At 40.5% G+C, this 15,162-nt stretch overlaps 1 protein-coding gene across 2 annotated transcripts in view; it reads right to left on the reverse strand.

The window, feature by feature from the left end:
• eps8l3b (EPS8 signaling adaptor L3b) overlaps nucleotides 1-15,162 on the reverse strand; it is a 77,708-nt gene that overhangs the window by 20,288 nt on the left and 42,258 nt on the right. For both annotated transcript variants that reach the window (XM_043716449.2, XM_087973472.1), the window contains exons 9-14: nucleotides 13,180-13,352; nucleotides 13,011-13,078; nucleotides 7,040-7,157; nucleotides 5,777-5,844; nucleotides 4,571-4,645; nucleotides 403-551 (exon numbers count right to left, since the gene is read on the reverse strand). In XM_043716449.2, the coding sequence (XP_043572384.2) occupies nucleotides 403-551; nucleotides 4,571-4,645; nucleotides 5,777-5,844; nucleotides 7,040-7,157; nucleotides 13,011-13,078; nucleotides 13,180-13,352 (651 nt within the window). The remainder of the gene's footprint in view (nucleotides 1-402; nucleotides 552-4,570; nucleotides 4,646-5,776; nucleotides 5,845-7,039; nucleotides 7,158-13,010; nucleotides 13,079-13,179; nucleotides 13,353-15,162) is intronic.

Raw genomic sequence — 15,162 nt, forward strand, 5'->3', positions numbered from 1 at the left:
GTGCTGTAAACTTTCATCGCCATCGAATGATTTTCTTAAAGGCTGACACCAAAGCATTGACTGTGACCTGATTTTGACCCTGTTATCATATGATTAGCTTGATCTGGTGTCCCATTACAAAGGGAAGAGCTGATCTGGAATAATTTGCATATGTAAATCTGGACCAGGAGCTCTGCTTGGGTAAGAAGGCAGCCAGGGTAAAGTTGCTTCATTACTTGCTTATAATGAACAATTGTAACATTGTAAATCACATAATAGCTGCCACAAGCTCACGACTTATAACAGGTCAATTTGGAGTAGTCACATCCCTCGCTATCTTCCACTATACAAAGCTCATGACTGATCCATGAATGATCAATAAAGGTAGACAGTACACTCCTGATTGTTGTATCATACACCCACCTGGGCGTGCTCCACGCATCTCCTAAAGACCTCCAGATGACCTGTTCTTCCACACTCGTGGTTGAGCTGAGGAGATATATGGCACTTGGGATCAGGAAAGGTAGAACCACATTTTGTGCTAGGTCAGGCTTTGGGAGATTGTTCAGGATCTGAGGAGAAAAACGCATTTTTTCAACAGGACAAACAAATAAACTTTTAGCATTAAAAAACCCTCATCCTAAGATGGTCTTAGCTCTCTACTTCTGATGCTCACTAGACCTTAACACTGGGAATAATTCTGAGATGAATGATTTTGAGGGTCTGATTTTTAATTTCCTACCTTCTGGCCTATAGCTTACTTTCAGGACTTCAATCCTTTTCCTATCTACATTAAGGCTACTAATCCAACCTTGACCGTGACCAGATAACACATTTCCATGACGTTAATTAGATGAGTGAAGACTGAGCACCTCACTACTGGTCTTTGAAATATTGTCATAGTTTTCCAAAAGAAAACCAATCTCATAATCTCCAGAATTGAAGAGTCTGGAGTCTTCATCAGACAAATACCATCCTTCTGAGAGCAATAACAGAGCTTTGCTTTAAGACTCCAAATAGGAGCACTACAACAGTCCCACTCTCCCTCAGAGCAATATGGATTATGGATCTGATCGAGATTTTCAAAAGTATGTGTGGTCTGCATAGAGTAGGTCGGGAGAAACTATTCCCGGCTCATAATAGGAACAAGAGAGTGTAGATTTAAAGCAATCTGCAAAATATGCAGGCATGACGTGAGGAAAATCTTTTTTCACTCAGCGTGTTGTTATGGTATGGAATGCACTGCCTGGAAATGTGGTGGAGGCAGGTTCGACGGAGGCATTCAAGAGGGAGTTAGGTAATTATTTGAATAAAAATAATGTGCGAGGGTATGGGGAGAAAGCAGGAACTAGGTAACAATAATTTAACGAGCTGGTGCAGGCACGATGGGTCATACGGCCTCCTTCTACACCATAACACTCTGTAATTCAGTGTGTTCAACTCATTGAGTGTAACCTGGACACCTGGTTCAGAAAGAGTAGTTTTACTTACTGATGGCTGAAGATACATTTGCCTATTGTGAGGCCAGAGTGAGGAGGTGAACAACACTCTGTAATCAGTAAAACTCAGCATCCAAATCTGTGATCATGGCTGGGAGCTTCCTGGTCTAGGAGAAAGTGAGGACTGCAGATGCTGGAGATCAGAGTCGAGAGTGTGGTGCTGGAAAAGTACAGCAGGTCAGGCAGCATCCGAGGAGCAGGAGAGTCGACGTTTCACGCGTTCCAGATGAAGGGTTTATGCCCTGCTCCTCGGATGCTGCTTGACCTGCTGTGCTTTGCCAGCGCCACATATTTTGACTAAGCTTCCTGGTCTAGTTAACCATTATACCAAGAGAGAAACTTATATCTGGGGCAATTTGATTGAAATCGTCAATGAATGCAATGCTATCAGGATACTGGCTTTTTCGTCCATTGGACTGTTGTGATCTGAAATGTGGGCATTTCTAATGTACCTCAGATTATCTTTGGAAGGGTTTGAGCAACAAGTGAAACTAGCTGCTTCACGAAGCTACTTTGCAATAGCAACATGAGTGGTGTTTGTCACCAACAGGATGCTGGTGTCAAGCTTATCACACAATAAGTAATGTTGAAAACGAATGTCAATGTCAGTGTGATGTATTTACACTGCATGCTCTAGAGACTGACGGATCATATCAAACAGCATGCCCTTTCAGTTGTATAGGCAAGATACTGATTGTACCCAACCAGTTTATGCCTATAATATTCATAACACAGTGCCCGAGATTACACATGATGATGCAATTGGGTAACATTTGCTGGATAATCCTGAGTGTGCAAACAACTATTGACAACCAATTTAGGATTTTAAAAAAAACTGAAAGAACTGCAAATGCTGGAAACCAGAAACAAAAACAGAAATTGCTTCCTCTGTTCTGAGGAGGGGTCACTGGACCTGAAATGCCAACTCTGATTTCTCTCCACGGGTGCTGCCAAACTTGCTGAGCTGTTCTGGTAATTTTGGTTTGTGTAACCAATTTAGGATTGTCAGCCAGGCTCACAGTGTGCCACATATCGGTATGCTGAAAGTTACGTATATTAATACAAAGAACCCTATACTTTACAGTCAGAATGAACATGTACACACACTGTAACTCTTGTTTTAGCTCAACAGGATAGGTATCAGCCATTCATTGGCTCATTTCTCAGGGCAATACCCTAATCAATTAGACTCTGCTTAGTTTAAAATTTAAACAAATTCTGGCAGTTAACTGTCAATCAGCATTAATAGATGCATTTTCCATAGCAATGTCTTGATCAGTTTCCACTTGCCAACCAATTAGCACTCTCTTCTCCTCCAGTGTAAGTGTTGTTTTTCCCATTGAACTGATTTTCTCATGAATTGTCCTGATGAGTTCAAGATCAAAAGCTTTGAAGAAATTTGTCATTTTTAGAATTGCACATGATTATTTTTATTCACTTCAAGGATGTGGGCAGCACTGTCAAGTTTAATCTTCATACCCACCTGCTATACGAAGGTGATTATGAACCACCTTATTGAACCATTGTTGTCCATGTGGTGTTGTGTCTTTTAAGAGGGGAGTTTGAGGGTTTTGGTTCTGTATCAGTAAAGGATCAGCAAGATAGTTCTAGATCAAGGCGCTATGGGGCTGGGAAGGGAACTTGCAGGTGGAGATGTTCCAATGCATTTTCTGCCTTCATCTTTCTCAGTGAATCTTGTAGCTGGAATACATTGCTGTCAGGGTGCACTGGCAGTGGAAAGGGCTGAATGTTTAAAGAGGTGCAGGTCAGGTGAATTGGCCACATTAAATTGTCCATAGCGTTAGGTGCATTAGTCAGAGGGAAATGGTCTGGATATGTTACTCTTCAGAGGGTTGGTGTGGACTGGTTGGGCCGAAGGGCCTGTTTCCACACTGTAGGAATCTAATTGGGAAAGAAATAGGTGGAAGGAGTGCCAACCATGCAGGCTACTTTTTCTCTCATTGCCACATGTTGCTGGAACCACATTCATCTGGGCAGGAGGAGAGAATTCCATCACATAGAATTTCTGATGAGCGCTCTTGATTCTCCCACTCCTCGGATGCTGCCTGACCTGCTGTGCTTTTCCAGCACCCCCAGTCTTGACTCTGATCTCCAGCATCTGCAGTCCTCACTTTCTCCTAGAATTCCATCATACTCCTGTCTTGGGTCTTGTCAATGGGGGGAGGGGGCACAGGCTTTGATGCATCAGAGTTGAATTACTCACTGAGGAATACTCAAACCTCCAGCACTTCTGAGGCCAGAAGCTTTAACAAAGTTCATTCCTACTCAGTATCTGATCTACTCTGTAAACACCTGTTCTGGTCAATGAAACTTTGGGAGATTAAGAAAATAAAAATAGAAGCAAGAGTAAGTCCTTCAGCCCCTCAAGCCTGCCCCACCATTCTATGAGATCATGGCTGATCTGCCTCAGACCTCAAATTCTCAATCATGTCAGACCTTCATAGTTCTCAATATCTTGATATCTCAAAAGCCTAGCTACCTCCCTTTTAAACACTTCCAGTGATCTAGACTCCACAACTCTCTACAAAAGAGATTTCCAGACATTGACTACACTCTGAGAGAAGGATTTCCTTCATATCTCAGGTTTAACTGGGTATCCCATTATTCTGTGACTATGCCCCCCATATTTGCTCCTATTTCCTCCATTCTTCTTTCTGGATCACTTTGTTGTAAAATAGCCATGAAGCTATAAAATCTCTCTAAGCAAGATTACTGAGAAAAAGAGAAAAGAGACAGATGACGAACATTCTCACTCCGGGGAAGGGAATGGCAATTTTAGATACACAATAGCCGGTTACTGACTCAGCTCATGCAGGATTTGTTGGAATTAACAGATGCGTTGATGCCGCAGAACTGAATAATTCTTACAAATCAGAGAAAGGTCAGTAAAGAAGGAGCTTATTTGGCCCCTTGCTTCTCTATTGCCATGCACTATTCTCATTTGTTTCTCTACAGTTTCCCCATACCTTTTGATATACACTCTCACATCAAAGGAGAATTTGTCATTGCATATGAGGCTAAGAAACAACAGAGTTAAAGAGAAACTGAAAAGTTCAGGAACATTAACTTACAAATTCAAGAATCTTGAACAAAATGTGAACCAGATCATTAGCACTTGGATTGTGGAGATGGGCATCTAGGTTGCTCTACAGAAAGAACAGAATTCATCATCACTTTTAAATACTTTGCAATTAACTTTAACAGTAACAATTCACATGTTCTGCCAGCAATTTAGAGCAAAAGCCAATGAACAAATGCATAGTATTTATAGCCCAGAAACAGGTCATTTGGCCCAACAGATCTATACTGGTCCATAATTGAACATTTTTTGAGGTAGGCTTCAAGTTGTTATTATATGCAATTGTGCTTCTTTTCCAACCAAATTGCTCTGTTAAATTTTGCTTATATTTGTAAGAAAATTGCAATATCAAAAATTGTGTCTCAGAGACAACTTAATTTCACTTTTTTTGAGTCACTATGAGATGTGGTCATTGCTGGCTCAGCCAGCGTCTTATTGCATCCCAGAATTGATGCTCCTCCAAAGCGCTGGTGCTGGGTCATCTTCTTGAACCACTGAGAACTGTGTGGTGTAAGAACACCCACAAAGCTCTTACAGAGGGGTGTCCCAGGATTTTCACCCAGCAACAGTGAAAGAATGGAGCTATCGTTCCAATATCAGGATGGTGCCTGGCTTGCAGCGGAACTTACAGGAGGTGCTTTTCCCAATGAGCCTGCTGCCTTTGTCTTTCTGGGTAGTTGAGTGTGAGGTTTGGAAGGTGCTGTCAAAGTAGCACATCATGTAAACATTATAGACTGCTGCCAGTGTGCATCACTGGAGAGAGTAAATGATTGAAATTGTAGGCGGGAGGCAAAATGACTACCTGATCATTAATTGTAGAGAAAGGTGGGCAATCCCCTTATTGTGTTATAGGAGGAATTTCATTCTGAAATCTCCATGGCAATAGTGTAACAATTTCAACATAGCATTCAAATGCACAGAGAAGGGAACAGGGATAGATCATGTAGCCATCTGAAAGTCTTGCTAGGACAGCTGTTTCGCTATCAAACCTCTCTGGAAAAGTTTATTGAGTGTTTGGTTCAATTAAGCAGAGTTAACAAATACTGAAACAGCAGAGAGATGGGCAACATAAAGGAGTGAAATCCTTCAGGCGAGGTCTAGATGTTAATGTGTTACACATGTATGTTTCAGTGATTGATTTTTCCCGTCAGCGTGGTCATGGCAAAATCCTGTTGTCTTTCTCCACTCTCGTACTTACAATCATATTAAAGATGTATTTTATTTTCTGCAGGCAGTCCACATAATCTTCCTCAGGGGGGAGTGCTTCTGCAGAAAACATGTACAGAAAACACAGTTAATGGAGGGTTGCTGACTGCACTTACTTGTCCATGTACAGCATTGGAACATTTAAATTCCAGATCACCAGAGACAAAATAGAAATATGTTAAATCAGCTAGTTTAACCATACTATCCCATAGATGTGACTGGGGCGAGGATTTTGCCAAATATAACAGCGTCGATAATAATAGTCAAAATACCGCTGCTGTTTTCAGAACTTCATCCAGCTAGAATATTTGAAGCCAATTCATTATGTGATATAAGGTGTATGATTTATATATACATTTTAATGCCATTTATTTTTGAGTTCAGGTTTTGAATTAGTGGCAAGTGGAGTTTGATCTATGTATAAAAGGGTTCAATAATTAGCTTGTCAGTATTTCTGGTGTTATGGTCTTTTTTTACAAAAACAAAATAGTATGAGAGAGACTTCCTGACGAAAATAATGGGAATTCATTTGCATTGGCAGATTTTGATGAGCAGAGAGAATAAACACCGAAGTGCATTAAGATTTCAGTTAAAAGGATCTGGAGTCGTTTTCTTCTTGCTTAGAGGAAACATGTCTAGCTTGGTTTCAGTTGACAGTTCACTGGCAGATGTTAGATATGTAAAACAGTTTCTCCAATAGAAAGGAAATAGTTTAGAACTGTGAGGAAATAGATTACCTCAACGTAAGGAGTTTAGTTCCTGACCAGAAAAGTTTGGTTAGAAGAATGAAGGGGTTATTAGAAGCTGAGGAAGTCTAAGCTCAGTTGTGTGAATACTGAAGAAAGAAGCTATCAAATGCTCAAGTCCAGGAATTGACAGCAACAGTTAAGTCAAATTATAATAAAGAAGGAAATTCTCTCTGATATGTGAGTACTGTAAAAGGGAATTGTTAAGTAGATGGAATATTATCTTTTACTATGAATTTCAAAAGTTTTCAATTTATGTTCCATGTAGATATTTCTGTGTATTCCATTTTTTCTTAACTTCTTTTGCATGATAAACTTCTGTTTTCTTGTTAAAACCAAATCTGTAATACTGCCTGATTTTCATGAAAGACCATGTAATTAATGTTTTTTAAATTATCTACCAAGCCAGATTTCAGTCTGGAATCTGACCTATTTAGCTGTAACATCTGCTGAGACATAGCAATTGTAGCTAAAGCAGGAATACAAAGGATCCTGTGTGATAGACTTACCTTTCTGCTTTTTTGATTTCTTTTTTTTCTTCTTCTCTTTCTGAGAGTTGGAGCTAACAGCTTGAATAAGCTTATTGTTAAACAGCTCAATATCATCTAAGACATGGTTAAGGATTTCCTGTCAAGAAAGAAAGACAGTATATCTCATATGGAAAGCTTGGCAACATGCCATTCAATATACACAATAATTGACTGATATTTGCACTGGACACTTTGAATAACAGGCTGGTTACCATGTTCATATATAACTCCATTCACTGCTATTGTGACAATGAAAGGCTTACATTTATACACTGCCATTCACAAGCTCAGCACAAAAGGTGGGAAACAACAGCCAAATTTACCCACACGAATACCCCACAAACAGGAATGTGATAATGATCAATTATCCCATTTAAGTAATAGGAACATATAAATTAGGAGCAGGAGAAGGCAATTCAGCCCTTCAAGCCTGCTCTGACATTTAACATGATTTTGGCTGATTCTTATGCTGGTCTCAGCTCCACTCTCCTGCCTGCTCCCCGTCGCCCTTTATCCCGCTTTTCATCAGAAACATAACTATTTCTTTCTTGAATCTGTTGATTGATTCTGCCTCCACTGCTCTGAGCAGTGAGTTCCACCATCTGGGAGAAGTCGTTTCTCCTCATTTACATTTTGAACCTATCTTCTCTCACTCTATATCTATGATCTGTTCTAGACTGTCCCACAGGGGGAGCATCTGCTCAACATCCACCTTATCAATCCCCTTTAGTATTTTGTATACCTCAATCAGATCCCCCTCATTCTTCCGAATTCCAGCGAGTACAAGCCCAAGCTATTCCACCACTCCTTGTACACCAGACCTTTCATCCCAGGGAGCAACCTGGTGAACCTCCTCTGAACTGCCTTCAGTGTCACCACATCCTTCCTCAAGGAAGGAGACCAAAACTGGACACAATACTCCAGGTGTAGTCTCACCAATGCCTTATATAATTGTGACATTTCTTTACTTTTAAAAAGCGTCCTTTTGCAATAAGTGCCAAGATTCCATTTACCTTTCTTATTATATGCTACACCTGCACACCCACTTTCTGTGATTCGTGCACAAAGGACACCCAGATCCCTCTGCACTGACGCACTTTGAATCTGCTTTTCATTTAAGAAATAATTTGCCCTTTTATTTTTCCAGCCACAATAAACAACCTCACACTTATCCACATTCAGCTTCATCACCAGGTTCTGGTCCATTCTCCTAGCCTAGAATTGCCCACTGGAAACCCTTCATCTCCTCATCACAGTCTGCTTTCCCACCTATTTTAATATCGTCCATGAATGTTGCTATGTTTCACTCTGTTCTTGCTTGCAAATCATTTTGTGTAGATTGTAAATAATTGAAGTCCAAGAACTGAACCCTGAGACACCCTATTAGTTACAGTTCACCATCTTTGCTAATACTACCATTTTAGCTAAAGAGACTAAACACAGGCAACTGAATCAGCTTCATGAAATTCACATCTCCTGTTTAATTCACATGTATATGAGGATTTTATATCTCACTGCCAGTTGGAGAGACAATGGAAGTAGACTCTGAAATTCACAAAGAACTTTATTTCAACAGCCAAGTTTGAGCAACAAAACAGAAACAAGGAAAATGAATTTGTGACAAAAAGAACCCCCTCTCTCTCTCTCTCTCTGACTGTTCCCTCATTATCTTGGAATATAACTTTTGGTAAGAAAGCCAATTGGGAAAACAACTGCTGAGGATAAAAGTCACTGTGAAACTGTGGTCTCAAGTTAAAAATTTAACATTTCAAGGATTCTAGGGAAAATTTAACCCTTCGTGTAACATTTCTTCTTCCTGTCAGGATCAAACACTGATCCCTGTAAGCTTATTACTGATGTTTGTGCATAGGCTTGATTTGATATCATGTTTTTATTTCTTTTTTGTATTTAGTGCATTCTGAGATTTCTCTCTCTTTCACTCAAGAAAACCTTGTAACTACACTCTTATTTTCTAGGGAATTACATTTTAATTCAAATGTGATATCTGTGTGCTAAAAGATTGCTTAGCCCCTTACTGAGGGGTGGGGTGGTGTTAGTGAAAGGGAAAGGGCAGTCAATTACTCTTGTATCAATATAGATAAATTAAACCAAGAGATGAAAGATATTTTATATAACATTTTTGAATATTGGTACTGTAATGATATTTCCCAGAACAGCACATTCCTGTATTGTAATTTTACACAGCACAACTTTGTCCTAAATGGTTTGCGTAGAAATAATGTACCACTGTTTTACATAGATTCCCTCATCCTACAACCAATGGAGTCACATACAGCAGAGGTTCAGATGCAAAATACCCTTATTGATGTTTCAAGGATGGATATGCTATTTGTTACCTGATCCAACATATCTGGTGCATTTAGAATATACATTTGTCATTAATTCTTAGAAACACAATGTGTTGTGGAAGATGTAAGCAAAAAGATTGATGAGGGCTAAGTGGTAAACATTGTCTAATTGGACTTTAGTAAACCCTTTGATAAGGTTAAGCATGGTAAACTAATTAGTAAAGTTAGATCACATGGGATTCAGGGAGAGCTTGCCAGTTTGATACAAAACTGGCTTGACAGTAGGAATCAGAGGTTAGGTGATGGAAGTTTGTTTTTCAGACTGGAGGCCTGTGACCAGCATTGTTCCAAAGGGATCAATACTGGGTCCAGTTTGTTGCTCATTTATATAAACAATTTGGGTGCGAATTTAGGAAGCATGATTAGTATGTTTGTGGATGATATCAAAATTGGTGGTATAGCCAACAGTGAAAGGTTACCTAAGATTACAAAGGGATCTTGATCAATTGGGTCAATGGGCTAAGGAGTGGCAAATGGAGTTTAGTTTGGATAAATGCAAGGTATTGCATTTTGGTAAAACAAACAAGGGCAGAGCCTATACAGTTAATGGTAGGGCCCTGGGTAGTGTTGTTGAACAGAGATCAACTAGGTAAAAACCAATGACTGCAGATGCTGGAAACCAGATTCTGGATTAGAGTGGCGCTGGAAAAGCACAGCAGTTCAGGCAGCATCCGAGGAGCAGGAAAATCGATGTTTCAGGCAAAAGCTCTTCATCAGCTTTCCTGATGAAGGGCTTTTGCCCGAAACATCGATTTTTCTGCTCCTCGGATGCTGCCTGAACTGCTTGCTTTTCCAGCACCACTCTAATCCAGAATGTCGAGCAGAGATACCTAGGGGTTAGGGTACATAGTTCTTTGAAAGTTGCATCACAGATATGCAGGGTATTTAAGAAGGCACTTAGCTTGCTTGCCTTCATTGCTCAGACCATTGAGTATAGGAGTTGAGACATGTTGAGGTTTTTTCAAAGCGTTGATGAGGCCACTTTTGGAGTACTGTGTACAGTTCCGGTTGCCCTGCTATAGGAAGGACATTATTAAATTGCAAAGGGTTCAGAAAAGATTTACGAGGATGTTGACGGGACTGGAGGGCTTGAGTTATAAGTATAGGCTGGTTTGCTGGGATTATTTGCACTGGAGCTTAGGAGGTTGAGGGGTTACTTTATAGAGGTTGACATAATCATGAGGGGTATTGATAAGGTGAATAGCAAAAGTGGTTTTCATAGCATGAGTGAGTTCAAAACTAGTGGCATATTTTAAAGGTGAGTGGAGAAAGACTTAAAAGGGAGCTGAGGGGATCTTTTTCACATAGAGGGTGGTTCATATGTGAAATGAACTGCCAGAGGAAGTGTCAGATACAGGTACAGATACAACATTTAAGATATTTGGATAGGTACATGAATAGGAAAGGTTTAAAGGATATGGGTCAAACAAAGGCTAGCGAGACTAGTTTAGTTTGAGAAACTTGGTCAGCATGGACAAGTTGGATAGAAAGGTTTGTTTCTGTGCTGTATGTCTCTATGACTCTCATAATTAGCTCCACACCATCCCTGTAGGTCACAACTCAGACTTGGGCTTGTGCCATGTCATCTGCTTTAAGTTACAACAACAATGACTACCTAGTTTGGTGTTATGGTCAGGTAAAGATCATTCCATTTGTTCCTATAGAAACTAGCAGATTAAGTGTTCAACGTTTAAAGTTTCACACACTATGAATGAGAACCTTGATCCAGCATCATAAATGTGCTGTATCAACAATAACTGCTTACAAGTGCAATGAACAAACATAGAATCCAGGAAGATCCCAGGGTCAAATCTGAACTGTGCTGATATAATGCTTCCAGCTCGGTCACAATTAGGAACAAGACTCCACTTGACTTGTATTCACTGGAGCATGGAACGCGGAGGGACAATTTGATCAAAGTGTTTAAAATTAAAAAAATTGTGCAGGGTAGGTCTGAAAGAGGCAGATTTTCCACCAGCTGCACAATAGTTATGCCATCATAAACTGACATAGTATGTGCATCTTATGGAATTCCCTTTGGAACACGAAAGGAATTGCCTGGGAAATTGAAGATTTTGCTCAGCAATTCTCGATAGCTGGAATGCTCCAAAAGTTTTTATTTAAATCTGAGTAAACCAAGTAAACTAGTTACTCAGGAAGGGTTAAAATATTAGTCTAACTCCTGAATAACTATTAACCTGGCCCCATACTTACCTCATATGTTCCCAGATGGACTGCCACTTACTGCTCCCTGAGTCTGACATAAAACTTCCCCCCAGGGAGCAAACAACTTCCCCAACTCACATACCCCACCTCTCATAAGCCCCTGAGCAGACCCCATACCTGGCCCCATTCCCACCAGACCTCAACCCAACAACAACTCCGCCATTCCACTATCTGGACCTGACCTTACCCACCCTCTTCCATCCCTCAGGACTCAAACTCAGCTGCCCCTCACTCCTAGGCTGACCAGAATGAGTCCCCTCCCCCTACCCAACCCTTCTACCTTGTTGAATTTTTCCAGTTCACATTGTTTTTATTTCCGATTTCCAGCATGCCCTGTTTTTATTTTGCTTTTAATTAAGGAAAGTAGCAATCTGAAATTCTTCCTCTTAATTGGCTATAGATCCTGTGAAAGAGGTGATGATTTCATGGATGAGGTCAATAGATTTCTGTTGAATAAAGGTATAAAAGGATTATAGAGCTGTGATGGGTGAGGAACCTTGTGTTATAAATCATGATCAAATTGAATAGTGCAGAAGGTTTGAATGGCTGAATCATCAATGTCAGTTCCTACCTGCATCCCTGGGTGAGAGAAGGAGCAAACCAATGGCCAGAACTCCTGCTCATTTGAAGTCATGCTCTTGAGGTGGGTAGTGTCCCTGCCACAGAGCCAGAATCAACCCAGGGCAAGATATCCAAGAGTAGTGTGCTCATAATGCTGTCAAATGGGTTGACTATCAACTTGCAAATCCTTCCAACACATCAAGGGATGAGGCAAAATAACTTGAGACAGAAAATGACTTGGGGGAGGATGGGGTTTGATGCTGAAACTCACTGACAGGACTCACCACAACAATAATCACAGTTCAAGGTATCAGGGTTCTGGTTAACATCATGTGGAACCATATATCAATATGATATCAAGAGAGGGGAGGAAGAAATGTGGGGCAGCAGCAATAATACACAAGGTTTTAAGAGGTTTCTTTGGAAGGGATGAGAGGGAGGCCGAGAGGTTTGGGAAGGAAATGCTAGAGGTTAAGGCTGGAACAGCTGATGGCATAGCTACATGGTGAAGGAATTGAGGAGTGCATATGAGCCCAGAGTAGTAGGTAACCAGAAATCTCAGAGGATTGTACAAGGAAGGGTTTACAAAGATAGGGAGGGGAAGAGATTTAAGCATAAGGATGGAAATTCTAACATTACAATGAAGGTGGACCAGGACAAATGTAGGTAAGCACATGCAGAACAGAAATAAAGACATCCATTAGCTTGTAAGAATAGTTATCAAACCATTTGTAGCAATAAAATACTTTGATGGAAACTACCAGCAAGTTGTCTTTTGGTATGTGTTGACTCACCATATTTTTTTGAACGGTCAAGAATGGTGGCACTGCCTTCTCTGGATCATCAAAACCGGATTTTGAATCTAGTGAAAAGAGTTTGCGTTAAACAAGGCAGATCTCAAATTAAAGATCTCAGGGCAAGGCAAAATGAACAAAGCAGGGTTTGAGTGAATAGCAGCTGTACCGATTTCAGAAGGTGCCCTGGAGTGCTGCTCCATCCAGCTCCCGCAGTCTGATGCTTCAGGGTTTGGAGGCTTATCGTAGTCAGGTGGCATCCATCTTTCATGAGGAAGGGGCATTACAGGTTTCCCATAGGGTGGCCGAGGTTGATGAGACAGCATGCTCTCCAGATTTTGTCTGAAATGGTTCCAGAGAGAAAAAGAGAGAGAGAGAGAGAGAGAGAGAGACAGAGAGAGAGAGATGGACTAGGGTTTAACAGCAGGGCAACAACAGAATGCATCAAGTTGTGATCAATGCAGCTAATAACAACACATGAGGACAATCTGGTAAGATGGATACATTGATACACTGAAAACAGGACTCATAGCAATAGTGTAAACTTACTCAGAAACTGTTCAGGCAATAGTTTGATTGCCACTAGACCTGACAAGTCTGTCAAAAGCCGTAGTTGACACACCTCTGGAGCAGGTGGGACTTGAACCCAGACCTCCTGACCCAATGCCAGGGACACTACCATTGTTGCACAAGAGCCCATCCTGTAATTTCCTAATCACCATTGCACATATTGGCTTTTCCCCTCTTAATTACAGACTGTATTTCAGCAGTTGAATTTAAATTACTTGGAGTCATTTTGAAATTTGAGCTCATGATCCCGTTGTTTTAGCATAGGTCTTTGGATTATTAATCCTGCATCAATGCTACCATGCAACTATGCTGGCAAATCAGAGCTTCCACACTGAAATCCTGAGGAAAGTACACCAAACACTGGGGGAATCAGTAAAGTGAGACAACCAAAGTATTTTCTTCTGAAACTCTGCATACAGTCCAGTGGTCATTAGTTATATGTCCTTAGAATAGAACATCATAGCAGATGGTCATTTGACCAATTTATGCCAAAAAGCTGTTGAATTTGTCTCCCATTGTTGCTTTTTCTCCATGGCCCTGTACATTCCACACTCCCTCCCGCCACCCCTTTATTCTATTTCCTTATAAGAGTGTTTAATCAAATTTTCTGTCTTTCAAGCACTGCATTCCAGATCAGCATAACCTTTAGTGGAAGTAGTGAGTTCTGTTCGCTATGCTATAGGAAGCATATTTTTAAAATGCAGAGGGTTCAAAATTTTTTATTCATTCAGGGAAGGAGAGCATCACTGGCTAGGCCAAAACTTATTGCCCATCCTTAATTATCCAGAGGGCAGTTAAGAGTCAACCACATTGCTGTGGGTATGGAGTCACATGTAGTCTCGATCAGGTAAGGATGGCAGTTTCCTTCCCTAAAGGACATTAGTGAACCAGACAGGTTTTTCTGACAATTGATAATGGATTCGTGGTCACCATTAGACTATAAATTCCAAATTTATTTGGAAGGTTTGAGTTCTCATGAAAGGTTGGATAGGCTGAGACTTATCTCACTGGAGCATAGGAGGTTGATTGGTGACCTTATAGAGGTTTAATAGTGAAGGTCTTTTCCCTAAAGTTGGGGAGTTCAAAACTAGGAGGCGTATTTTAAGATGAGAGGAGGAAGTTTTAAAAGAGATATAAGGGGCATCTTTTTAACGCAGGGGTGGTTCATATGTGGAATGAACTGTCAGAGAAAGTGCTAGGTGAAGATACAATTACAACATTTAAAAGGTATTGGGACAGGTACATGAATGGGAAAGATTTAGAGGGATATGGGTCAAATGCAGGTATGTGGGACTGGTTTAGTTTGGGAAACTTGTTTGGCACGGATCTGTTTCTGCGCTGTATGACTGTACGACTCTACAGCAGTTTTTAATAGGTATTATTCATTTTATTATTTCTGATTCCCCCTGTGTCTGGTGTGCTTTCCTCAGGATTTCAGTGTGGAAGCTCTGGTAGCATTGATGCAGGATTAATAAAACTTGCACTAAAACAACTGGATCATGAGCTCGAATCTCAAAATGACTCCAAGTAATTTAAATTCAGCTGATGAAATAGAGTCTGCAATTAAGGGGAAGAAAGCCAA

This window comes from Chiloscyllium plagiosum, unplaced genomic scaffold (assembly GCF_037043375.1).
Source record: "Chiloscyllium plagiosum isolate Xiang-an unplaced genomic scaffold, Cpla_swu_hap1 HiC_scaffold_26, whole genome shotgun sequence".
In the NCBI taxonomy this organism is placed as follows: domain Eukaryota; kingdom Metazoa; phylum Chordata; class Chondrichthyes; order Orectolobiformes; family Hemiscylliidae; genus Chiloscyllium; species Chiloscyllium plagiosum.